This window comes from Sphaeramia orbicularis, chromosome 17 (genome assembly GCF_902148855.1).
Source record: "Sphaeramia orbicularis chromosome 17, fSphaOr1.1, whole genome shotgun sequence".
NCBI classification, from domain to species: Eukaryota; Metazoa; Chordata; class Actinopteri; order Kurtiformes; family Apogonidae; genus Sphaeramia; species Sphaeramia orbicularis.
Window position 1 is genome coordinate 9,788,317 of NC_043973.1, and position 26,702 is coordinate 9,815,018.

The 26,702-nt window shown below is 37.7% G+C and overlaps 1 protein-coding gene across 1 annotated transcript; it reads left to right on the plus strand.

Annotated features, from left to right (window-relative positions):
• The first annotated feature begins 1,166 nt into the window (after positions 1 to 1,166).
• twsg1a (twisted gastrulation BMP signaling modulator 1a) lies at positions 1,167 to 26,372 on the plus strand. Its single transcript, XM_030160565.1, has 5 exons — positions 1,167 to 1,445; positions 3,577 to 3,737; positions 18,890 to 18,989; positions 24,887 to 25,147; positions 25,806 to 26,372. Exons 2-5 carry the CDS (start codon positions 3,609 to 3,611, stop codon positions 25,985 to 25,987), a joined length of 672 nt encoding a protein of 223 aa, XP_030016425.1. The 5' UTR covers positions 1,167 to 1,445; positions 3,577 to 3,608; the 3' UTR covers positions 25,988 to 26,372.
• Positions 26,373 to 26,702: the final 330 nt, after the last annotated feature.

Genomic DNA, 26,702 nt, shown 5'->3' on the forward strand with positions numbered 1-26,702 from the left:
GCTTGTTTTTGTCTTAATTTATTGATATATTTTGCTGAAAAAGTCACTTTCTCTTAAGCTGTCTCTGTTTTTGATACAATAACCCTCAACTTTTCTCTGAGCTTTTAGGAACATCTATATGATCAGTAAATAAAGTATTGGAAAATCCCTGATTTTCACTGAAAAATGCCAGATACAAAGGTTCATATTATAATTAATGGCAATAAATCGCTTAAGAAAGGTTAAGTAGAGAGATAAATTCATTTGGGAACTGCCATAAAAGTAGCTCGAGGTCTTGTGGGTTAAAACATATTTTTAAGACCTTTAAAAAAAACAACTTTTTCTAACCTCCAGTACCTTGATGAAGTAAATAAAATTGAAATCTTCGGATTTTTGCATTATTGCACAAGTTCACGTCCTCTTTTGCAGATTTTAGGTTAAGATTTGTGACAGTTGGACTGAAACTTGACCTGTAGCTTGAATCCATGCATTCTCTCTAAAGTTAAAACATGAGGCTACAGAGACAGCTCCAAATACCCAACAGTTGGACCCAGCTCTTCACCTGGATCTCATTCTTCATCACATCATTCTCCCTAAAATCTGATAACCCGGTACATGTCACTCTTCCTTCCCTCCTCAACGACGTTGATCCTTCTTCCTGTCCTCCTTCCTCCCCTACAGGCTGGAGGTGGCGTGGCCTTGTGTGTGTGTGTGTGTGTGTGTGTGTGTGTGTGTGTGTGTGTGTGTGTGTGTGTGTGTGTGTGTGTGTGTGTGTGTGTGAGAGAGAGAGAGAGAGAGAGAGAGAGAGAGAGAGAGAGAGAGAGAGAGATGAAGTGCCCAAAACACGCATAAAAACACCTGTGGAGTTAAAAGCCCCTTCAGAGGAGTTCTTACAAATGCGTCTCAGCGGGGAGCCTCCTGAGACGCGCGGCTTCCGAATGACTGCTCTTCTCACCTCATCAGAAGCTCCAGATAAGACCAGAGACAAAAAAAAGGGCCTTGTAACAGAGTGGGGGTGACTTACAAGCAAAGATTTACATGTGTAGAATAACCCCACTTTAGTCGGATTTACGCATGAAGCCTTTTACGCACGGATCCCCCTCGGGGGCGCAGCTTGGAAATCCAGCCTCTTGTTGTATTTTTAAGAGGTTGGATCATTCTCATACGTTTATCTGCACACACTCAGCCCCTGGGTTTAGTGGTGACCTGAGGCCTGCCGGTGTGGGCCGTTTTTTTTCTTCCACAGACCTTGTTGGACAGAAAATGGAGTGTGTGCCTTTAAGGCGCCCGACTGCCTGTCGCTTTGTGCTGCGCAGAGACTGACGCCCTCTGGACACAGTGGACGCTGGAGCGGCGGCGGCGGCAGCGAGAGGACACACCATCCTGGAGAAGTTCAAAGAGAACACAACCGCAAATCCCTCTGGTCAAAAAAAACGAGAAGCCCCCAGCCCCTGAAGAGCGTCGTGGTAAGTCCGCAAACTCCCTGTCCCTTTTCATTTATTTATTTATATCTTCACCTCCTTCGCTGCCTCTGCTCTCGGTTCACTTGTTGAATGCGTGCGAAGTTTTGGTGAGAGTAGCAAAGAAAAAAACAGCGAAAAAAGCCGTTCATGACTGAAGGAGCTAATGTTCCTCACATGTCTCCTCCGGTTCGAATGAAATGGACCGAGGTTGAGGTGTTCCAAGACACAGGAAAAGAGCAGAGCGAGACCAACTTTGAGAAACTAGGTGAGGCTGATGTTGCCAGATGTGTGCGTATTGTTTCTCCACAATAAAGTAAGCAGAGCTGGCTTTGAATGAAATGTGACGCAGGGCCTTTTTTTGTTAAAAGAAATGTGATGTTTACATGTCGGAGCCTGTGCTGCGTCTCGTTTCACTTGGAGCGTGTTTCCACTTTCTTCTGTCAGAGATCACATCCAGTGTTGTCAGTGAGTTCTGTGCAGCTGTCCAAAACCACACCATAAGATGTGATATGTCTGCATTTAAGCATCTAAAAGTGACCAGGGCAGGCCCACAGGATTTTATGCTTAGATTGTATTTATTTTAAGAGATTTAATACAGTTTATGCCTTATTGTACTTGTAGTGTATGTGTGAGGGTCAGGTTGGTTCCAGGTGTGAGTCCTTTTACACAAATGCATGATCCATTTGGTCTGTTCTTCTGTAACTCATCTCATTCAAGCAGAAAAGTATGTCATGCATGCCTTTAATCATCTATTTTCAAGCAACTGCATGTGGTTTGACATGCAACCATGCAGAGTAATGACTCTTTTCATTGCTTGCTTTGCCTGAAAGCTATTAGTGTATTAGTTACAGAATAATCATGGTCTTACACTCAAGGCTAAAAGTTTTGGGAATGACACAAGTTTTGTTCTTGCAAAATTTGCTGCCATTTCTGAGGTACACTGAAGAGCAATCAGAATTCTAAGATAAGATTTGACTTTACTGATCCCACTGTGGGGAAATTGCAGTGTGCAGGAGCAAAAATACACAAAAAACAAAAAAAAACAAAGTTCAGAAAGACAGGCAAAACATTCAAGAATGACACATGAAAATACAAAAGAGAATCTGACATTTATATTAATTATACTTCTATAGGTTTTCAGAGGGAAAAGCAAAAAAATCTAATTCTATCTTTCCCAAAACTTTTGGTCACAAGTGTATTGGGGTTTTTTCCAATCAGATATTTTTCTCAATGTTTCAGTTTCTCTTTGTACAAGTGCAAAAAATGAGTCTGTGATGTGCATCAGCATCTCCACAGTTCCTCCTTCATGCCTGACCAGATCATGTTTAACATGATGAATTACAACATTGGTGTGATGAACAGAACTCACACCGTTCAGTAGAACAGGAGGTTAAAACACATGCATTCTCTATTTTATCACCCCCCCCCCCCCCTTTATAATATCGTAGGTCAACAGTTTGTTATATTCTGTTAAAGACACATTTCCATCTTCTTCAGTGCATGTAGAAGACCTGATGCAGAAATCCTCTGAATGTTTAACCTTCATTTTTTTAAGGGAAATGTGCAAATATTGAACACCCACCCAAATGTCTAAATATATCATGTAAAAGTCCACACTGTATTAAAATCAATGCAGAGGAATACATTTTTACCTGTTGCTGGTGAAGAGGCTGCAATGAAGTTATTAAAATGTTGGTAATTACTTAGAAAAAAGATATTTAAAGCAAAAAATATGTAAGATTTCTGCTCTAACATCTTAAAACCAAAAGGCCTTTATTATCATTATTATTATCTTTGGCAGTGTTTCCATCTTCTCCACAAGAAAATACTCTTTTTCAGGCAACATACAGGTAAAATTCCACACTCAGCTACTTGTTTTCATTATGAACTAAAGGAGAAGCTACAAATAAAATAAAAAAGTGTCAGATTTATCAGTAGATATCTTGCACTTTGGTCTCAGTATCAGGAAACCTTCCTCATCTTTTCCATATTCAAAGTGTTCATGATGCGTCATCCTGTTGGTTCTTATGCTCCGTCTGCAGAGCCTTACTTTTACTGTTTCCACTTGTGCACACTCCCCTGTGTTTGTTTGATTGTCCTTTTGGTCATCCCCGTCCTCTGATGTTGGCTTCAGTTGTCCCAGTGCTGTGCTGGTGAGCCGTCAGGATGAGGCCTGGTCAGCTGATCGTCCCCACCGCCACCGCTGCGCTCCTCCTCCTCCTATCGGGACTGTCTCTGACCTCCGGCTGCAACAAAGCCCTGTGTGCGAGCGACGTCAGCAAGTGTCTCATCCAGGTAAACCACCGTCCACTCAGCCTCTGCACATCTTCAGTATAAAACAATGTGAGCAATGTGAGTTTGCATTGAGATAAATATTATTGTGATACACTTTCTTTTATCAGTTTGGTTTATTTTCTTTACATTATCATCAAAACCACACAGAAAATGTTTCAATATTCTCTTGATTTAACGTGATTATACTTTTGGGATATTTTGATGATTGATGCCCCAAAATTTAAATACTATAATTGTATTAAATGTTCGACCTCCAGAGCATTTGTCATGTTCTGATTCATAAAGAACAGTTAAAAACCACAAATATCCATATTTTACATCGAATCATTAAATCTCAGACCACACGTTTTGTTTTTTGTTTTTTTGTCTTTTTGCATCTTGTTGAATCATTATTTTCAACTTATTGTGGCTTTTATGGGTAACTTAAACCTGCAAATAACCATCAGGTTTCTTCACCTTTTCACTCTGGGCCAATAATGACCATTTAAACTTGAATGAAACAATTATTTGACTTTTATCACCATAACTATCAACATCAACATAATGATAATTTGTACACGATACAAACATTTACAGTCATACCTCCCAGTCATAGGCCTTAACTTGAACAATGTTCTCAGTTCAGTGTTTTTCAGCCTTGGGGTCAGGACCCCACGTGGGGTCGCCTGAAATTTCTAGCAATTGATAAAAATAAAATCTTAGTAATAAAAAATAAATGGTGAGTTAAGAGAGACAATCCCAATACTTAAAAGACATGACAAACTCTGAAACTGAAGCACTGTGGTACTGTTTATCTTTCAAATGTTCATTGTGGTCGGTTTAAGATGCTGCAGCTCTTTCAAAATTCATAGTTTGAGCTATTGTTTGTTCAGTACTAATTGTCAGCCTTGTAAATCCAAGCTGGACTGACTGTACATATCCTGACCAAGGAAAATAAAATTCTTACTTTTTGCAGTAATCTACACCTGGCTTTTCTGCCTCCGTCCATAATAATATACATTACATAGTCTATATGTCGTCTAAAATTAATGTTTATTTGCAACATAGTATAGCAAACTATTAAATTATATATATATATATATATATATATATATATATATATATATATATATATATATGTATATATTTATTTATTTATTTATTTATTTATTTTTTTTTTTATTTTATTTTATTTTATTTTTTTTTAAAGTAATTTTAGCCAAAAAAAAAAAAGTCTCTGTCTTGAATGTCTGAGGTTGCCAGAAATTTGTGATGTTAAAATGGGGTCACGAGCCAAAAAAGGTTGGAATCACTGTCCTAGTTCATCTTAGTTCTGCACCTTTAAAATCAGTCCTACTAGCAATATAAGGAGAAAAAAAAACATTGTTATTCTACAAGCACTGAAAGCACAGTTATATAAGGCAGACTTAATATTCTTAAACTGTGAAGATGTTAAGTTAGTCTCACTCAAGAAATGAGAAAAACATAATGTTCCTCTATGTTTCATTGTCTTTCCTTTTACTGGTTGAATATAATTCTGCTGAATATTTTATCAAGACATTTATATATATTGTATTTTCCAAAAATGAGATTAAATTTCTAAAGAAAATCACAAATTACCAAATTGTCTTTCTTTTTATAATATATAAAACTAATTTCCCAAAGAGACGCCTATTTTAAATCCCTTTTTTGCAGTGACACCCTGATGATAAAAGTCATTACTATCATCTGAAGTTAAAGTTGGAGACTTCCTTTGTAAGCGTGGCTGTGTGTGTGTATGTTTTCCTGTGTTTTAGCTGAACTAAACTAAACAGAATTTCAACTGGAGATTGGCAACGCCTCAGTCTCATATGATGGTTCAGTGCAGTAGCAAATGTTCCTCTTGTGTCTGAAAATACCCCTCATTGTTGGTACATCTTTGACATCTAGCCTGCCAGTTCTGTACAGATACCTCCCATAAGTCCCTCTACCCAACAGAGGCCAAAGTCAAGTTAAAATCTGCCCTGGTCCAGGAGTAGATGCAGATTTGGACCAGAGAACAAAGATGGAATCTGCTGTGAAGAATGTAGATACATTCCTGTGATAAGCCCGGCCAAGTCTGGAGGGTTTGTACTGTGTGAGCAGCGGAGACTCAGCTGTCCTGGTTTCTACATCCCCAGATGCTCTGATGTTAATTCATTTTTCCCCCTGTCCTGTTCTGCAATTTGGCCTCCAATATGAGTGTACTGGTGCCATGAGTTGTTTGACAGTTTTGATCTAAGAGGGTTTTAAGCCTTAGATCAATTCCCTGTATTGGTTTGGTTTCATTTAGGGATGCACCGATGCCGATACCAGTATTGGGTATTGGTCCGATACTGAGTACATGTACTTTTACTTGTACTCGTCAAAGTGCTCCGATACAAACGCACCAATATTACTTTATGACAGCGTAACGTTCACAGTTATGTTATTATTGACTTTTTTCTTCCTCGTCTCAAAAAACGCTACTCTTTTCGTGATATTTGGTAAGTATGGTTAATTAAGAGCGGCGCCCTCTGGTGGATTGATTGAGATTAATGACAATAAAGCACATTTTCAAAAGTAACTAAAGACTGTAATTTTATTATAAAGTACTCATATGTAAGTATTTGTACTTGTACTCGGTCTAGAATAAAGTGGTATAGGTGCATCCCTAGTTTCATTATTTCATTGCTGTATGGATGTCTGTGTAGGTTTGCATTTGTTCAGGTCATCTTTCTTCTCGGTAGTTCTTCTCTGTTTAGCTCTTTTGAAAACATTTCGTCTCTCATCCAAGAGACTTCTTCAGTTCTGTTTGCTGTACAGATATTACCTGATGGAGAACAAGACAAGGTTATATATAAAACAAACACTGAACACCTGAAACAGAAACAAACAACAGGCAAAAACAATATGGTAACAACAATAGAAGAACATCAGTGAATTTGAAGAACAGAATTGTCTGATATCATGATACTCAGTGCTCTGTTAATTCTTATAGCACACGGTCCCGGGCATTCTGGGTAAAAGTTGCTGCAGTCCCGTGATTTGTGTGAGCAGCGCTTTTTGGCCCCTTTGACGTTTGTTGACTTTCTAACATCACTTCCTTTGTCATATTTTCCCTCATGCCTGCAGCCCAGTGGGTGATGGGAAAAGGGGCGGTACCTCTGTCATGTGTTCTTGCTATTTCGGTGGAGGAAAAAAATCATAAAAAGCGTTGGCGTGTGTTCCTAACACCTGTCAAGTTGTGTTGCTGCTCATGCTGTCTGTGTGTGTGTTTAGTGGTTCTGCCTTTCCCATTAACATCTGCAGCGCTGTGTTTAACCTCAGTGGACATTTCACCTGTTTGACCCCAGTCAGACTGAGCTGCAGGTAGTTTAGGTCTACAAAGACAGTCGAAGTCTTAGTACAGGAAGCTGCAAATTAACACAAATATGTGGAAGAAGTGATGGCACAAGAGTTGAAGGGGAATTCTGAAAAAAAAAAAAAATGTAATTCCTATCTCATTTTTTGATAGAACATCTTTCACTCTTATAAGGAAACCCTCCCTGCAGCAGCCAACAAAAGAAAAAAGAAAAGCTGAAAAGTCATTGAAAAGTGTGTGGGGAAAAAAAGCAAAAGTAAAAACGAAACACAGTTCATCTGGTGCTGATGAAAAGACTGTGATGAGCCATTTTTAAAAACCGTGTAAATTTCCCAAATATAGAAAAATTACATTTGAAAATCTGCAATTATGCTATGAGGCTAACAATATGATCAAAAAAAAAAATAGTCCGCACTGACTAATAGTTCAGTGACCTTGAAAATCATTAAAAATAGGTAAATTGACAACTTCTATTTCACTGAAAAAATGTGGAATCATTAATGTGCAATTATTGTTACTTTCTAAAGTGCATTGGCTGGATGCTGAAGTGTCCTCCTTCATTTCAGTGTTTGCAACGAGGGCTCCAGGTTTCACTCAGTTGCATAAGAGATCATTTAAGGAAAAGCTAGAAAGTTGCATGAGAAACGCCAAGCAGACTGGAACACAAAAGCTGATAATGTACATACAGAAAAAAATGTCACTATTGGCAAAAAGTTATTATATTAATATATCAACAAACACTGAAAAATTATTGTATTAATATTTTATTCAATAATCACCGACTTGTGTCGCTTGCACTTGGCTATTTCACACAGTGCACCAAGCTTTTTCTGTGATCAACTAAGTAATTTAAAAAAGGTCATACTGTTTCATACTGATTTCTGATTTTACTTAGAGACAGATAAGAAAATATAAAGTAAACAAATTAAGTACTTAGTTTCAATAGAGAGTCTGTTCCTTTTTAATTGGGAGAGGAAAAAATGTATTACAGTCAATGGTGAGACACAAATGTTTGTTTGCTTTTTTGATGTGATATTTATCAGTTTAAAAGATAATTTTGCATGTCAAGAAGGTTCCTGTTTGTGTTTCTACTGTTGAACCAAAAAACACAGAGGTGACGCCATTGTAACCTTCTCCCTCCTCAATCTGATCAGAGTCACTGAAGACGACTGTGGAGTTTCAACGTGACCAGACTTGTAGTGATTTTTATTTTAATACTTTTTCATCCCGCTCTTGATTGAAAACTGAGGTAAACTGTATCTGACATCATTCAGTCCACAGCTGTTTAACACAAAACTGCTTTCTTTACTATATTTGCTTTCTCTAGTTATTTGAACTGACAGACATTGTATATGTAAATGTTGACAGAATCTGAACAGAATCAAAACAACATTTGTCCCTCACCATTGACTGCCGTTCAGCCATTCAGACTTTTTCTGATGCTTGTTTTCTGGGGGCACAGTGGAAGGGGTGGGGCTTTGGCTCTTTATATGTTAGCGTAGGTACAATAGCTGATGTTAGCGTCATTTATATTGGAACACTAGCTCTAGTTGGTGTGTTTGTACATTAAGTAAAGTTGACACAACATACATTCTTCTCATTTATCACAGACTTTAAATGAATTGGTGATGTTTTATGTGACAATGGCAGTTGGCCTAATCATTGTCTAATCATCATGTTTCCAAAAATCCAAGATAGCGATGGTTTCAAAACAGTAGTCCACAAAGTAATGGCTGACAGGATTTAATTGGTCTTTGTAAGGTGTTGGACCACCATGTTCTGCAAGTCTTTAACCCTTTAACCCTGGAGACATTACTTCAGGTAAACGTGCTGCTGTGAATCTGTGTCTGTTTCAGTGTCATAAAAGCTGCTGTGAGTTTGTGCTTGTGTTCTTTTTCTTGAGTAGTTTTGTTTTACTGTTTTTTTTTTTACTAAATAAGGCACTCAGAAATTACACTGACAAGAGATTTAGGATGTTGAACATGAACTGTGAACTGGAACACACTGAACAACGACAAGGATTTGAATTTTGGCCCTGTAGTTTTTGTCTTTGGGGCTCTTTTTTTTCCTAAATCAGTCCAGCTGCTTTTTGGCACCTACTTGAACTCCAAAAAGAAGCTACATGATCAAAACTCGGTAAAAACACAGCTAAAAAAAAATAAAAAAAAATCATGATAACACTGCAAACAACAGTAAAAATAAAAATCAACAGTGTGTGTTTAAAAAAAAAAAAAAGAAATCATGATAACACTGCAAACAACAGTAAAAATAAAAATCAACAGTGTGTGTTTAAAAAAAAAAAAAAAAATCATGATAACACTGCAAACAACAGTAAAAATAAAAATCAACAGTGTGTGTTTAAAAAAAAACAAAAAACAAAAAAAACAACAACAGCCCAAACCATCAAAAGTAATCAAAAACAATGGTTATGCAATCAAGTACGAACTCCTGTGTGTATCATGTGACTACATCAGACAGAAAAGAAAACACAGAATCCTTAAAAGCATTGTTTTTGGCAGTACAATGCCACAGCTATAGATGTAAGAACTGAAGTGATTTTGGTTATGATCAAGAAAACATGGAAAATGGCTCTTAAATTAAACTTTTATGAGCTCTGTTTTGTTGTTATCATTATATTTGTCTAAACAAATGTACCTTTTAGTTGTGTCATGAACAACAAATTGAAGAAAACAAGGGGTGGTCAAATAATTTTTTCTGCGACTGTATTTTTATAGCGAGTCAGTCTTACTCACTTCTCTGTGATTCCACAGGTTTTAAAATTTTTCCTATTGAGCAAGTGACTGAATTTCTATGAATATTTAAAATAAATCATACATTCAAAATGCTCACCACAGACATGTCGGGGGTTAAAGGTTTAAACTTGAAGTGATTGAATGTTATTCTTCTGAAAGACGCTCCAACACTTGTTTTGCTGATGTTGGTGCAGACAGTTGTTTTAACACATCGACCCCAAACCCCTCATTGTGATGATGTTCATTTTCATTGACCCATCCAATGTGTCCTCATGCCCTGTGGAGGGGGGTTATCTTCATCATCCTGGAATACCCCACTCCCCTAAGGTGTTTCCTCTCATTTGTCAGTCGAGTGCATGTTCTCCTTTACCTCCAGGTGGCTTATTTCACCCAGTGAACCGTTGCTCAGGACGACAGACTGTGTAGCTTCCACGACCTCTCTGACACTGACTCGTTAGCTGTCAGAGGCGAGAGCGATGGTGTGTGTGCCTTGAAGCAGGAGAAACTTTTTCCGCCTCTCGTCTCTCACCTCCTCTGTGTAAAAGCTCTGTGTTGCTTTTGATTAGTGGGATTTGCTGTGTGATGCTCGCTTTACGCTCTGCTGCCATCTCAAGTCATTTGTCTGAATTCCCCAAAACCCCTGAGGGTGGGAGAACATGAGAGAGGAGGAAGAGGGGGGGTGCTAAGGTCAGGAGGAGGTGTGTTTGTCTGATGGGGGGAGGTTAGTCCAGAGAAATGTACAGTGGGGAGAACTGAGATTCACAAACTCTGTCCACTTAGCAGGGTGTGGCAGTGGATTACCCTCGGCTGGACGACTTTCTCTCCAGAGTACTTTTGACTCACTGCAGCTGAACTAAACAGAACCTTTGTACTTTACAGAAAGGAAAACCTCTTTAGATTGTGTTGACTGATGAGACATGTCAGCTGATGCATTATTGTCTTCATTGTGGAACAATTCTTCATGTTGTATTTTGTTTGTTCTCTTTCTTAACCCATAAAGACCCAGTGCTACTTTTGTTTTAAATTCCCAAATGAATTTTTCTGTTTTTAACCTTTATTAAGTGATTTATCACCATTTATTCCTATATTATGCTCTGTATTTTTCATTTTTAACCCATAAAGACCCAGACATCCATCAACAACCAAAACCATCTACTGATCTAAACTGTTTAATACCTGTTGATCCACTAATCCTTTCAATAGTTATTCATCTTCTCATGGTCATCAGATATGACCCATTTGGACGTTCAGAGGCTCTGTAGTGAACGTCATCTTCTACAACACTGATTCACCAGTAAAACCCATAAAGTTGGATCAATAACTGTAGATGGAAGTACTTGTTTTATGCTCAGTTAATGATAGATTTTACTGAAAAAGTCACTTTTTCTGCAGTTTTTCTGTTTTTGATATAATGCCCCCAACTCTAATCTGTGCTTTTATGAACATCTTCATGATCAATGAATTAAATATAGGAAAATACGTGATTTTTGGGGACTGACACAAATGTAGCGCTAGGCCTTTATGGGTTAAGTGAAAATCAGGTATTTTCCTTTATTTAATTGACCAATCATGTAGATGTTCATAAAAGCTCATCTTAAAGTTGAGGGTTGTTGTATCAAAAATAGAGAAAACTGAAGAAAAAGTGACTTTTTCAGCAAAATCTATCATTAACTGAACATATACCAAGTGTCTCCATTCACTACATGGGTTTTACTGGTGAATCAATGTTGTAGAAGATGACAGTGTTTCCACGTTCACTACGGAGCCTCTGAACGTCCAAATGGGTCATATCTGATGAGCATGAAAAGATAACAAACTGCATATTACACCAGTTATTTACATGTATTGATTGGATTAGTGGATCAACAGGTATTAAACATTATAGATCAGTAGATGCTTTTGGCCATTGGTGGATGTTTGGGTTTTTATGGATTAACAGGCAGCTCCAAGGCTCTGGAACGACCTGCCCCAACATATCACATGTGCACAGTCCACTGAGCACTTTAAATCTCTTGCACTTATTTGTACTGGCTTTTAATACAAGTATGTGACTTTTGTTTGTTTCTGGTTGTGTTTTTAGATACTATTTATCATACTATTGCGTATCTTTTTTTTTTTTACATCAGTTTTAGAATATCTTATCTTGTGTATGTATACGTTCTTTTTTTTTTTTTTTTTTTTTTTTTTTACAGCTCTTTGGACACTTTGCTTAGTCTGAAATGTGCCGTATAAATAAACCTGACCTTAACAGGATCCACTCTAGTGGAATAAATAGTCATTGAGTGACTGTTTCAGCCAGGATTTTCCTCCCTTCCACCCTCTTTATCTGTGATTTTCAGTCTCTTTTCCAGATTTTGACAAAGATGCATGAATTTTCATATGCCTTAGGGTCATTGGGATTTAGTTATTTTAAAACCATGGCTCCACAGAAACAACCTCTCTTCTGGTATTGTTTGGCAAAGGTACAGCCAATGCATCCTGTACTTAGCCCTGTTCAAAATGAGTGTGTTTTGTTCATGGAAATGCAAACTAGCCAAGCAATCCAAGGGGTTTTTAACTTTTTTTGCATAATGATAATGGATTAAACTAGACTCTACCTGTTTTTTGTTCAGCTCAAGGTTCACTGTGTTTGGTTTAGGAAGTTCAAACTGCAGGAACAGAATAGTGTCTAATCACCTGGAAGTAAGAAATGTTGATTTTTCTTGCATTACAGAGTGAGTTGCCTTCAGTCTGCCATGCACCACCATGTTTGTAGTGTATTGGAACAGACTTCTTTTTGTTCTCTCTCTCTTTTTTTCTTTATAGCTTTAAAGTAAATTGACAGTAAAACCCCCTATCAAAAATGTGCACAACAAACAAACCAAGTATTACCTCTGATTGACGTCGTTTTTTTTTTTGTTTTGTTTTGTTTTGTTTTTTAGCAGTCATAAGAGCTGGGGTGCCGATAAGGGGGGGTAAACATGACAAATTCATGGGGCCCAGCATTTGTGGGGGGCCCATAGAGCAGTGGAGGGGGTCCAGTGGATACAGGCTAGAAGTTGTAAAAATTTTGTGTAAGATCTACTGTATAAGAGAGGCACGGAAGTCGGGAGTCGGACGTTGAAAGCATGTTAAGTTTCAGTTTTGTTTTCACGCTACCGTAAGTGATGCTACGTATGGACCGCTTTCCCACATACATATAGGCCTCCCCCGACAGATTGACAAGATACTGAATTTTATGAGGACCCAAAATTGGTAGCGGTGCCCCTGCCTAAGAGTAAGGTGAGGTGAAGGGTATTTAGTCTCAACTCTAGACTAGGTGTTGCTGAACGTTACACACTTTAAACTCTGTGTAAACACAAATCTTAAAATGACTAAAACTAAGTGTGAAAAAACATATTTTCTTAAATGTTCAGTATCATCACCTTCCAAAAATAATTGCCAAAGTAGTTTTTTTTCAGATTTTTCAGGAAACACAAAAACAGGCCTAAGGCCTAAGTCACACTCACTTGACAAATGTAATTTTCTTACAGGGTAGAATCGATCTGTTTAACTCAGAATGTAGGCCATTTTACCAGAGGTGTCCAGCATTATGATGAAGTGATTTGGACAAACAAGACATTTTTGTCATAAAAGTGGCCTCATGTGCTTATGTGAACTTGATGTCTGTCTTTTCTGCTGGGATCCGCTCAGTATTGGATGTTAGCTAACTGTATTTCTGAGAAAATGGAGGTTGCATTGGACACTGTTGTTGCTGTAGAGGAGCAGAAGAGGAACTTGGGAATGAACGTTAAAAAAATCCATGTTGGAATGTTATTGTGGATGTCGGCACCTGAAACAGTTCTTTAGCACAAATGGGTCTAACAACATAAACATCATGTCAATATATGAGCAGGGACAGATGTTGTATACTGTGTCCTGCAGACAGGATGTTATAGTCATAGTAAAGGTTCAAAATATGCAGATTCACACACATTTGTGTCTTTATATGGACGTTATGTCATGTTGACATTAGGTAGCTCTGCTTCCAAGTTATCGATGCCAGCTACTGTTAGCTTAGAAATGGAGTTGTTAGATATCACAAAAAAAACTGACTCGACGTAAACACAGGCAAATTTTACATATTGAACCTTTAATCTGTCCATGAATATAGTTGTTCAAATGGCAAGTTGTAGATTTATGGACAGGTACCGGAGTTATTGTAGTGAACAAAAACTAAAAATAACATCTGAAGTAAAGTGATGAATTGATGTAAACTGATGAATAATGTGTTTTATAATGAGCATTGTGACATGAACACCACTGAAATAGAATTCCAGGTATGGCATTTTTTCCTTCTGTGTTAATGGTTTTTGGTGTTTGGCTTTCCAGGTTCTATAAATGAAGGCTTTCCTCATAATGGTTGAAAAGTAAAGCTAATTGAACCACCATCCTAAACCTAGTTCATTTCTAAAAAATTAAACTAGAATTACTCAAGTATTCGTAAAACAAGACAAAATCAAACTGAATTTGATGAAAGTAAACAAATGAAACTTTTATCTAACTATTGGTAAACAGGTTTCATTTGACTCCAATGTTCAAACATATATTTATATTTTTTTAAAGCCAGTCTTTCAGATTTGTGAGATGGCTGATGCATGTTTCTCCCGAGGCACTGTTTTAGTTTTCTATAATTCTACCTTTGCGAGTCATAATTACTCATGGGATCAGATCCTGATCAGAGGTTTGGGGATCGAGAGGCTGGTGATTAAGTGAACTGTGTGTGGTTTTGCAGTCCCTCACTGGTGAGTCATTGGAGAGTCTTTTATCAACGCCGAGGCTGTTTACGTGTTGGAGATTGCTTCTGCGAAAGGAGAAGGAGGAGGAGGAGGGGGGAAAATCAACAGAAAACAGAAGAAAAAGAAGAGAAAGGAAAGCAGGAGGGGAAGAACAGGGGGAGGAAAAATATCAAAGGGAGGAGGAAGAGGGAGAGAGGCTGAAAGGAGGAGAAAAAAAACAAGGAGAAAGGGAGAGAAGGAGGGGGAAAGTGTGCACCATGTTCTGTTCTCCAGGTGTTTTCTTCCCCCCGCCTCCTCCCTCCGTCCTCCCCCTCCGCCCGCCATCTCCTCCCTCATTTCAGTGACCTTGACTTGGAGGAATGTGCTCCCTGTTCTGTGTCAGGAGAGAAATAGGAACTCTTCTGGCAGTCTCACCCACTTTTCAATCCCACCTACATGCTCGGTTTTGTTTCATTCGCTGTCTCGACGTCCCCGGAGACGACGTGTTCGAGCTGAAACACAGGAATGAAACCATACTTTTTTTTTTTTTTTTTTTTTTTTAAGTGCTCTGAGAAGAGTTATGGGATGGGCAGAGGTTCGTGTTTTTGGATGTTTGCAGAAGCTCTTGTAATAATATTACCTTCTGTCTATAAAAAGCAGCATGAGGAATTCTCTGCAAGAGGTTCTGTATATTTCTGTTAATAATATGCCTGAGTTTGTGGTTCACTAACCAAAATGAACCCAGTGAACCAGAAATACATGAGCAAATGGTACAAATCCATAAACCCTTAATTCATTCTTCATTGTTTACTTTTTCATGAATCCCCATTCGCACATAACAGTAGGTTTTGTGGATAATAGTCTTTTTTTATTTGCCCTGTTGTCTCTTTTGTGACCTGCCATGCATGGGGCTAGAGGAGCCAGTGTCTGAAATGACTCAATAGTTATTGCAGTAATTGGCATGAATTGTGGTACACACACCTAGAAGAGGTGTGTGAACTGCATTTATTTTCACTATATAACGGCATATAAGGTGGAGGGTTTAGTGATCAACATTTCTGTTTGTCATGATTTTAATTCTGGAGCATAACTGGAAAACACTGAATATTTGTCCTGAAAATCAGTCATATATTTGGAATAACAGTAGTACATTGTGAGGTGTTGAAAGCCAGGTTGTTCATTCTATTACAGGTACAGTAACACTAAACTGTCTGTTGTTGTGTGTTGCTGACTTATTTAAGGCCCCATTTTCTAAAACTACTCGGCTCTTGTGCTTTCAGTGGGTTAAGTCAAGGAGGCCGAGGTAACATCAGTAACGATTATCAATTGCAGTTTTTTTTTTTGTTTGTTTGCTTGTTTCTTGCAGAGTCCATGGGGATATGCCGTCCTCTAGTAGATTTTGTTCATAATCAAAAATGACAGATTTTAGGAACTGTCTGCTGCAGAACTTAACCTCTGATAGTCTCCAATGACTAAGATAAAGCTTATCAAATGAATAAATCATTTTATTTATTTATTTTGTTAGCCTCGTAGCATAACTGCCGAACTCATACACAAATGGACAAAAGTATTGGGACATGTTGAATTCAGGTGTTTCTTTTCCAACAGGGGTCTGGGATACAAAACAATAATGATAGATGTCATAATATAGTTTTATATTGTGATAAATATCATTGCATTGGTTAGTTTGGTTTAAATTGTTATCTTTGCTTCCAAAATGCTTCAGAGATGGTTTTAACTTATTTTCTCTCAATATTGATTTTTGTTTGTTTTTTTTTTTTTTTGTTTTTTTATCCATGATTTTAAATGTTCTACCTCGAAATTTCTAAAATATATTTTGTGTTCTGACTAAACAATCATTTTCTACCACAAATAACCATCTACTTCCTTCACATCTCACTTTGCAAGAAAAATCTACCGTTAAACTTTAAGAAAATATTGAAGTTTATAAACTGTATGGACAAAAATATTGGGACACATCATGTCTACAATTGTAAGATGTCCTGTTCATGCTGATTTGAGATATAAACATCAATATTAATAATCAATATAATATTTATCACAATATAAAATTATATTATGACATTATTGTTTTGTATCCCAGACCCCTGTTAGAAAAGAAACACCTGAATTCACCGTGTCCCAATATTTTTGTGGGTGGCCGTATGGCTCAGTAGGTAGAGGGGGTTGTCCATTATTGGAAGGGTTAACGATTCAAATCCCGATTTATTGATTAAATACTCTGACTTGGATGTTTATTTCAGGAGTTATCCAGGTTCTGTTAAAGTCAAATGTGTGTCTTCCACTCACAGTATTAGCTTAACTCCACTCTATTTTTTGGTGTTTCCATTGTGTAAGAGCATAGACCACTGGGGACTGTCAGATACTATTTCTAGTGTCTCCTTTGCCAAGGTTCCAAGTGAGCCAAAGCAAAATTATACATGACATAAAACCGTACAGATCCCAGATTGGTTGATCCAAAATTATTGCTGTGTCAGTACACATGGGCATCATTACGCTGCAGTGCAGGAAAATAAAAATGCAAGTGAAACACAAATGAAAATGAAGAATCTTAATATAATGTTTTCTTTTTGAAACTGTAACTTGGACTTGTAAGTTATTATAACCTACAGTTTCTTCCTTCTCCATTGTTGCATTGCTCATAGCTGTAGTCACACTGACCATAGTTTATGACAATAATTTATGTTATGTTGTTATGAAACCTGCTGCACTGAGGTAAAACTAAACCTGCACTGGAAATGCAATGAACTGATGCCAAAATCCATTTGAGTCAAAGTGAGTTGACAGTGGCAATGGAAAAAACAGCTGAAAATTTAATTTCCAGCAGTGATGGTTTTGGCCGATGAGCTGGGTATCAGCTTATCTCTGCTCCTATAAAAATCCATTGGCCAATATGCAACATTTTGCACTTGATTAAGCTTTTATTCATTTTTATTTGTATTTATAAGAATGTGAATAAAAAAAGCACCACCACAGAAATGTGTCAAATGGTTTCAGAGTTTGTGAGTAAATTATCTTGTTTTCCTTTAGATGTATGTGCAGACGGATTTCTTCTTCTGTTATGTTCAACATACTTGCAATACGATGCAGAAGTCCTTGGCCAATCTTAGGTTTGTTGCTTTAGTAAAGTTCTAATGATCACATATACATTTCTCAGTGTCTGTATTAAGATCCAATCTGGATAGATGTCAAGCATGTACAGCAGGAAAAACATAGTGTCAGGGAAAAAACAGCTTGCATAAAACAAGGTTGTAATATTACACTGACCTCCCTTTGCATTTAACATGTCTTTTACCCTTTTGTTCAGACAAAATGCGATTTGTTATTATTGCATTAACTTACTGATGTTTTATACCAGGTTTCCTTGAACACGTGTTTCTAACTTTGTGCTGCTTCTTGTCATGGGCTCAGGGGTCAAACTAAATAGTGACTTAAATCTTTACAACCCGTTTATTTCAGTTTTTCTGTGTCTGATAAGGCTGTGTATATATTTCCTGTATTTTCTTGTTGAGAAATAAATATGTATACTCATTTCAACCCTGCAAAAACAACAGACCTAGAGATGACCTGAGACTTTTGCACAGTACTGTATCACGCATCAATAATTAATTCACTTTACTTAATGCCTAGTGATAAATACTGATGAATATATAGGAAAATAATTCTAGAAATGGCTTATTGTCAGTATTATTGCTAATATTACATCACTAATATAAGAAAAACATAAATCTTGTTTTCATAGAGAACCAAACTCCCCTTGGCTTTGCTGTAGTTCCCACCCTGCCCAGAGGATACAGAGGATACAGACTGACTTTGGCAATCTCCAAATTTTAGTTGTCACCATTACTGGGTCAAAAGTAATGTTTGTCTAATAGTTTCAGAATGAACCGTGTGTTTTCATTTTTTCATTACAAATGAGTTTTCATTTGTAAGGCCTTTCGTTTTCCAAGTTGTAAAATATTGACATATTTAGTTCCTATGAGAATAAACTACAACGCAGGCTGATGATCACAGGCCTTTAACTTCTGACTATATTTGTGATCATTTTAAGTGGTGTGTGTGTGTGTGTGTGTGTGTGCGTGCAAGAATGTTTTATGTTATTTTTATTTTTTGTTGCCACCACATATTTAAAGTTACATATTGGCTGAATAAAGCAAATATACAGAATAAATTCTGCAGAAACAAAATTGTCAATGATGATGTTTAACCTGGACCACGTTGTATTCATCATTATGTCTTCATCCCAGAGGTGTTGTGTGTATCGGTGTTGATGGTGTACTGTTTCTGTTGTTCTGTTTGCAGGAGCTGTGTCAGTGTCGTCCGTCTGATGGGAACTGTTCCTGCTGTAAAGAGTGTATGCTGTGTTTGGGGAATCTGTGGGAAGAGTGCTGTGACTGTGTGGGTGAGTTCAGTATCTCCTTCAGTCACAACAGTTCATCATGATAAGATTTCTGATCTAAGGGCCAAACTGTTTAGCCCAGAACTGGATCAAGACTGGACACATTTGGACATATTTGAATGTGGTAGTCAGGAACACACCCCCTTCCGTGTTGCAGTCAAAGATGACTGAAGAACTTTCTTGTTTAGAGAATAGGGCACAGTACAGGTTTCTAATGCATCATATAAAATACTCTATTATATTGATATTATTTTAAAAATATACTGTTAACTACAAACAGTTTCCCCTGTTGGTGTCACTCATCTACTTTCACTCATCTGGTATCATTACTTTCTGGAATGATGGCAAACACTGGAGGCAATAAACTAAGACCTGATGAACATTTTTCTACCCCTGCCCATCCATAGGTCAGGGGTCGAGTTGGGGTTTATGCCCTCTATCAAACTGATGGTTGTTTCAGAAATGAGAAGATGAACACTATATCAGAGTTAAAGGTCATATTCAACACAGTTCAATCTAAATCCAATGGAAGGATCTGAACTATTTACTTTGACTTTTTTGGCCAGGCTGTGTTTTAAATATCACAGAATTACTGTATCATGATACCACTGTTAACTTGGATAACATGTCATGATAGTGCTGTGGGTTTGTCTCTGAGTCCCACCATCAATGTAGAATCTGCAATATAGTCTAAAAATGAGAAATAATGGTGTATTAGGAAAAATGTAAAGATGAGGCATAAACTTGATTGATGATTAATTTAAGGTAAAATATTCAGATATAGTTTATTTTAAGACTTCATCTCCATTGTACAGCATTACAGTGCTCATTTAATGCTGTAGCGAATACTCAGCATGATATTGCAGTGACATTGCAGAAATGAAATATGGGCAAGTTTGCATTCAGCCTAAACTTTAAGAAAAATTAAAGTTTGATGCAACAACAACTGACAACAACCATTGATCAATAACTCTCACAGTTTGACACTATTTGATGTATAAACCAGTGCTGAATGATACTTTAAAACTCCTTATTTTGATAGATATGAGAATGGGAACAGTTATTTGTCTCTATCACCACAGTGCTCTGTTTATCATGGTATGTTGTGACACATTTTATCTATATTAAAAATTGCAACTCCTGTAGCTTAGATGATATGTTGATTAAATTTTCAGTCTCATGAAGTTCTACTAGCTGTATGTCATTTTTCTAAATTCTATCTCCTTCAGCTTCATTTGTAGATTTACAGTCATATCTGTGACAGATAGTTTGTACCTCAGATATCAATCCTGACTCCATTATCAGAGTGACTGTGTCTCTTCAATACATGTCAAACCCCTGTGATGTGGCTGCCTTGTTCATCTCTCTGTCGCTGAGCAGTTTGTCTGTGTAAAAAGCCTGTGAAAAATGAGATTGTGGCTTTAATGTACTTGACAGGTGGGTAGAGTGCAGGTTTTAAAAGGAACCGGTTTGTACAGAGTGTTACCGCTCTGATACCAGATGAGTGTGAGGTGACAGAAGCCAGATACTGGCCCACGCAGCACAGAGCCACGAGGGGCTTTTATATGAGTGGTGGGTTACAGTTTGTCAGTGAGCAGGAAAGTAATGGAGTAATGTTGCTCTAATTTACATACATATACACACATATATATGTATAGTATGTGTATGTAGTATGCATGTGTGTATGTGTGTGTGTGTGTATATATATATATATATATATATATATATATATATATATATATATATATATATATATATATATATAATATAAAGAGAGAGAGGTGTTATTATCTGCTGCCATGAAAAAGTGATGTTTCTCTGCAGGATCCTGTCTAAACTCCATCATTAATACAGTCAACACTTCCTGCTCATCTATTTTTTCTAAAACTGTCTTTTTATTTATTTGTTACATCTTTTTTTTTTTTTTTTAATCCTTATTACATCTTGTTTTGTTCTTGCCTCTCTTAAACCATTTCCATCTTGTGTCTTTTATTTTTACTAACCTTAACACTCCCCAGCAGTCTTTTTACATAATTTTTCTTTCTAATTTTGTCCTTTACCTTGTATTTTTCCCTTACATGCATCATTTTTCTTTTATTACTTCTCCTACCTCTCTTCTGCACTTCAGAGGTCAACATTATACACTGTTGCCTGTTAAAATTGGAATAATTTTCTTTTCAGATGTATTCCTATTTTTATACACATCAGTAATCACCTTCGACCAGGAGTTGATTTACACCCAGTTTCTATAAATCACATTGTCACAATCATTTCATGAGAAGAGGTAAAAATATTTTATTCCAACTTTAATAATGACATTATTTCACATGTCATATCATTGTTATGTATTTTACTGTGACAAATGTCGATCTAATAAGAATGGCTCCCTGCTCCATGTTAGGGCCTGACCCTATGTTTGGGAAACATAAATGTAGAGTAGAAGTTGTGGTAATGAGCTGGAGTGAAGTTTGATAAACAGGTGCAACACAGGTGTGGGTGGATGCTTCATATACAATCAAACCACAGACAACAGGAGCAAAACATCCAGAATTCACCGAAGGTCACGATCATTATTTATATTTTCAAACAGCATAACATGGAATCATCTGTGTTATTTTTGGGCAAATTAATGAAAATAAAAATCACACTTATGATTAAAGCAAACTTCTAAAAGTGGGTCAGACTGACCAGAGGACCAACAGAGGACATATGATCTGGAAGAGAAGTCTGAGGCCATCCATTGGATCAAAGGGAGAAGGAGCCGGAAAAGAGAGGGAACGAGGAGGGCGACCTGCTGGAATGAACTTTGACTCTCAGCCTCTTTGCCCAGGTTTTTGTGGCAGTGGGGGGTGTAAAATCCCAGGGAGATCCAAAACAACTGGATTTGAGAAACTAGAAAACATTTGGCCGGTTAAGTCCGATCCTCGTCTGAAAGCCACTTCAAACCGGTGCAGGCGCTCAGATCAACTTTGACAGACAGATATTGCCGTATGTGCTGACAAGGAGGCTTTATTAAAGCTCTTTCATGTGGAACACAAATACAAGCGTCTGACACTGAGCGCTGAACTCCGCTGCTGCTGCTGCTGCTGCTGCTGCACAGATGTTATGGCCGTAGAGTTTTTCCTCCTGGACAAACTTTAATGCAGTCCACTGTGGACAGCCCGGAGCTGGAGCAACATATACGACTTATTTAGCTTTTTTTCTTTTTTCACAGCCTTATGACCACTTAAGTAAGTTTCCACTCTAAACATGTTATCTGTGCCAAATGCTGGCTACTTTGAAGTGTGTATCTGTGAGCGGTTAGAGCCCAGCAGAGGAGACGACTGGGAGGGCAGGAGGGAGGACCCATGTGTACTCTTTATCGAAAACAGCTGCTCCGGCTCTGCTTTTAGCACCGCTTTGTAATCCAATTCCTCTGTCAAACTCCGGTCCCCATTAAATGATTTACTCCATTAGCTCTAATTCACTTTGACTCATTTAAAGGGTTACTCAGATCATATCGGAGGATGTGGGGACTTTGTCAAGTGATTACTACTGTATTTGGAAATGAAATGAAGTGTTAAAAGCAGCTGAGATAAGACTCTACTGACGGTAGTTTGTTTTTATATAAGTGCCCTTGTTGAGTCCATTTGAGACCCCTAAACGGCTCCAGCTACAATAAATATTTATGCAAAAAATTAGGATTTGCAAGTAAATTCTCTGTTCACCCCAATTCACAAGGTGTAGCGGTATGTTGCCACGCAGAAAGTTTTGTTTTTATTCTCTGAGATTTCCACCTCCTCGCCTCAGTTGAGGACGGAGAACATTGCGTCATATTCTCTGTAATTTTTCTGTCCATTTGTGGGGTTCAGTTGTAGTAAGAGGAATTTTTATTGAGTAATTGCACACACATGTACATTTTTGTGGTTTTAAAGGTTCATTCTGATGTTTTGTTCACACTGTTTGCAAATGTTGCTGTTTTTGATGCAAATAAATTGGATTTCTCCCATGGTGACAAATCTGACTGTGTAGAGGAGGATTCTGAGGATTTGAGTCAATATTAAGACCATACTGGAGGGAGTTAAAATTCACAGAAAACAACACTAAGCATTTTAATGATAAAATAAACCTGTTTCTAGATAAATAAGAATTGTATCAGTGGTGAGTCAAGATAAGAGGAGATAGTGTTTCTTCATGGAAAATTTGATCTTTTAAATTGTTTGTCTAAAATCCTGAGACTTCCACAAAACTGAAATAATGTGAACTGATCTTTTCTCATTGCATTTAAAAAAATAGTTCAAAATACAATATTATTAAATTAAGTTGTGATTCAATAATGTCACAGGATACCCTGTGCAGGTTTCCGCTGTGGCTTTATACAAATCTTTTAATTTTATACATTTTAATTCACCCTGTCATAATTGGAAATGTAATAATAGGCTATGTAAGAAAGATGGCATTATGTAGTAATAATATTCAATATTTCAAATATTTTCAGTTGATTGTGAATAACACCTACATTTTTATGTAGTTTAGTAATGGTAATAGTCTACATTTTGTAGTAACCAGACTGAACACCACAGATTTCTATGCATTTTAACATAAGAACCACATGCTGCTGCCGCTAATAATAATAATAATAATAATAATAATAATAATAATAATAATGGATTAGATTTATGTAGCGCTTTTCTGTGAACGCATACTCAAAGCATGTACAGAGGATCCATTATTCATTTGCTCTCACATTCTCGCTCTGGTGGTGGTAAACTACATTTGTAGCCACAGCTGCCCTGGGGCAGACAGAAGTGTGACTGCCAATCTGCGCCTACGGCCCCTCCGACCAAGTTATTAGTTATTACTTCCACCACGGAGATTATGTTGCTGCCACCATTTTTCTGTTGACAATTTTGGACAAATCATGCAAGTTTTCTTTATTGTGTGTGACAATAGATGATTACATTTGGACTCTTATAAGTCAAAGGTCAATGTCAGCAAAAATTCCCCATTTTTAACATGTGGCAAAATAATAAAGTATTTATACTGTATCTTGGTCACAAACCATGAATTATAGATAAAGATGGACGCTGCAATGCCATTTCCTCTCACTGTATAAACATTTTTTGGATTGGGTTCTGGCTACTCTAACAACCATAATTATTCATTACAGCTGTTCATCACCCCTGCTTCTCCACCATCAAATAACTTCTTATAAACAAACTGATCAGAACGATGATGATTTGGATAGAACTGAGTCTCTTGCAATCTGCCTAAAAAAGATTTTAGTATGACTTGTCTCTTTGACAGATGTAGAGTTTTGAAGGATTATTGAGCTTTACAGCAGCCAAAATGTCTCAATCTTCCGTAGAGGGAGACTTTAGCTTCACTTTTGAGGGACTGTCTCTCTGCCCTTATCATACAGTCTGTGGTGAAGACTCATCTGAATTTATTCCGTACATGTACAGAGTCAAGATCTCGTGCCATGAATATTTGAGCTTGAAATGCTGACTGTCAAAATATTCTCATAAAAGTACCACAAAGACTTAGCTTTAAAAACAGAACATTTCTGTTGTGTGTATGTATTTGGCCACATTCTCAAACTGTGTCAAAATTGGACCAGAAAATATCATACAAACTTTAATTTCCAGCAGGGTCGAATACTGCAACGATGTTTTGGCAGGGCTCCTCAAAAAGTGTGTGAAAAAGCTTCAACCTACAAAATGCAGCTCTCAAATTTGTTATTAATACTGCAGAATGAAAATGTGTCTTATTATTATGAATTGCAGGTGGTATTAAGAAATGACATAATAAATTTCACTGAAGTATAGAAGAAATCCCATGTTTTAAAATCTCTATAACTTAATATGTTCAAATGTCCTTTTTGCAAACTGACCCTTGACTATGGTTCATTTTTCTTTCAGGGATGTGTAACCCCAAGAACTACAGCGACTCCCCTGCCACGTCGAAGAGCACCGTGGAGGAGCTGCACCGTCCGATCCCCTCCCTGTTCCGCGCCCTCACAGAAGGAGATGCTCCCATTAACATGATGGTGGTGTCCTTCCCCGTTGCAGAGGAACTGTCCCATCACGAGAACCTCGTGTCCTTCCTGGAGTCACTGGACAACCAGCCCCAGAATGTGTCGGTGCCAGGAAACAGCATCCATGCCAGCTATGACACTCAAGGTAACACGTTCATTAAGTACTCACAGGTTGGGGGCGGGGGGTGGTTTGGTGGGTTACTGTTTAATAACCTACATCTTCAAAGTGGTTTCAAGCTGTTCACGTTTATGAATGAGTTGATTTACATTCCACAAGATGCTTTCTGTGCTCACGTACTTTTCTGGGCCTGTCAGGTCCAGTCACATTTTTCATTTGCATTTATTGACACTCACTATGACCCGTAGTAATAAAATCAAACTCAACTCAGAGCTAAAGTGGACTACAAAGTCTTGAACTGAGACCAGTTTGGGTTGGGTCAGGTTTTCACCATTTCAGGGCTATGACTGCCAAAAGACCTCTACTTAAGGGAATTGTAACAAGGTTGAAAGGAGTTGCTTTGCTGCCTTTTTTTTTTACTTCCACGTGTGGCTGTTTTGGCCTTCTGCCTCTGAGGCTGTACTGTTTGCTATAAAGATACACTCATAATAACAGTGCTCCCACAGAGCTGAGCTGTTAACTCATTACACTCACCAAAGCATATGGTCACACTTAGATCCAGCAAGCTCCTTTTTGTAATGTAAAAGTAGGAAGAGAGGGTTAATTGAAATGGTGTTTGTTTTTCATAAACCATGTTTACTGGCTGTGTGACTCATGTCTTCTTGCCTGTCGATTCCTATTTCAGAGAACATGTGCACAGTGGTCTACTTCGACGACTGCGTGTCTATCCGTCAGTGTAAACAATACTGCGAGTCAATGGGAGGATCCAAGTACCGCTGGTTTCACAACGCCTGCTGCCAGTGCATCGGGCCTGAATGTGTGGACTACGGCAGCAAGGCTGTGAAGTGCATGAACTGTCTCTTCTGAAGTGTGGGCACATATTGGTACCAAATGTCTGGACCATACCAGCGGACTGAGGGCAGAGAAATTCTGACTGTTGTGTGTTAGCATTCCTCAGTTACCTTGTAAAATACACCCTCTGACCCCCCTTAACCCATGCAAATTGTTTTTATTCTGCTGTCCTGTTTCACTGTATATTTTTTAGATATGTTTTCAATAGTGTTTTTTACTAGAGGTGTATATGTATAATGTATTTTTACAATTATGATATACAAAATTCCAGTCTCATACCAAATAAAGAAAATTTGGTGTTATAGAATGTTTTGTCTGATATAAGTCACCACAAGTTTCAAATGATTTTGTACAAAATTGCTCTGTATGAATGGAATAGTAAATGTTTGTTTTCCCTGTTGCCTGTCTCCCACTCTAATCTTAGCCTAGTGTTGCCTGAGTCAGGAAACGCATCATTTCCTGGGGAAACAACGTTGTTATTATATCATTCTAGTTCACAGGTGTTCCTCTGCTCACTGACCGTCTCATGCGAATGGAGGGAGAGGGGGGCTTTGCCGATGCCAATCTCTCACTGCCACACACAAATGCTCTTTGTAATGCCAGTGCTTTTTCAAAAGGCAGCAGGGTGCCCTATCTCTGATTCCGTTCCCAATTGGCATGCAACAGCAGTTTGCAAAGACTAATGTACTGGACACACAATGAGACCTTGTTTGTCTGTTTTTTTTTTTTT

Coding starts and splice junctions, on each gene's coding strand:
- twsg1a (XM_030160565.1), top strand. CDS start 3,609: ATGAGGCCTGGTCAGCTGATCGTCCCCACCGCCACCGCTGCGCTCCTC. Junction 3,738..18,889: donor TCAGCAAGTGTCTCATCCAG/GTAAACCACCGT, acceptor TTCTGTTTGCAG/GAGCTGTGTCAGTGTCGTCC. Junction 18,990..24,886: donor AGAGTGCTGTGACTGTGTGG/GTGAGTTCAGTA, acceptor TTTTTCTTTCAG/GGATGTGTAACCCCAAGAAC.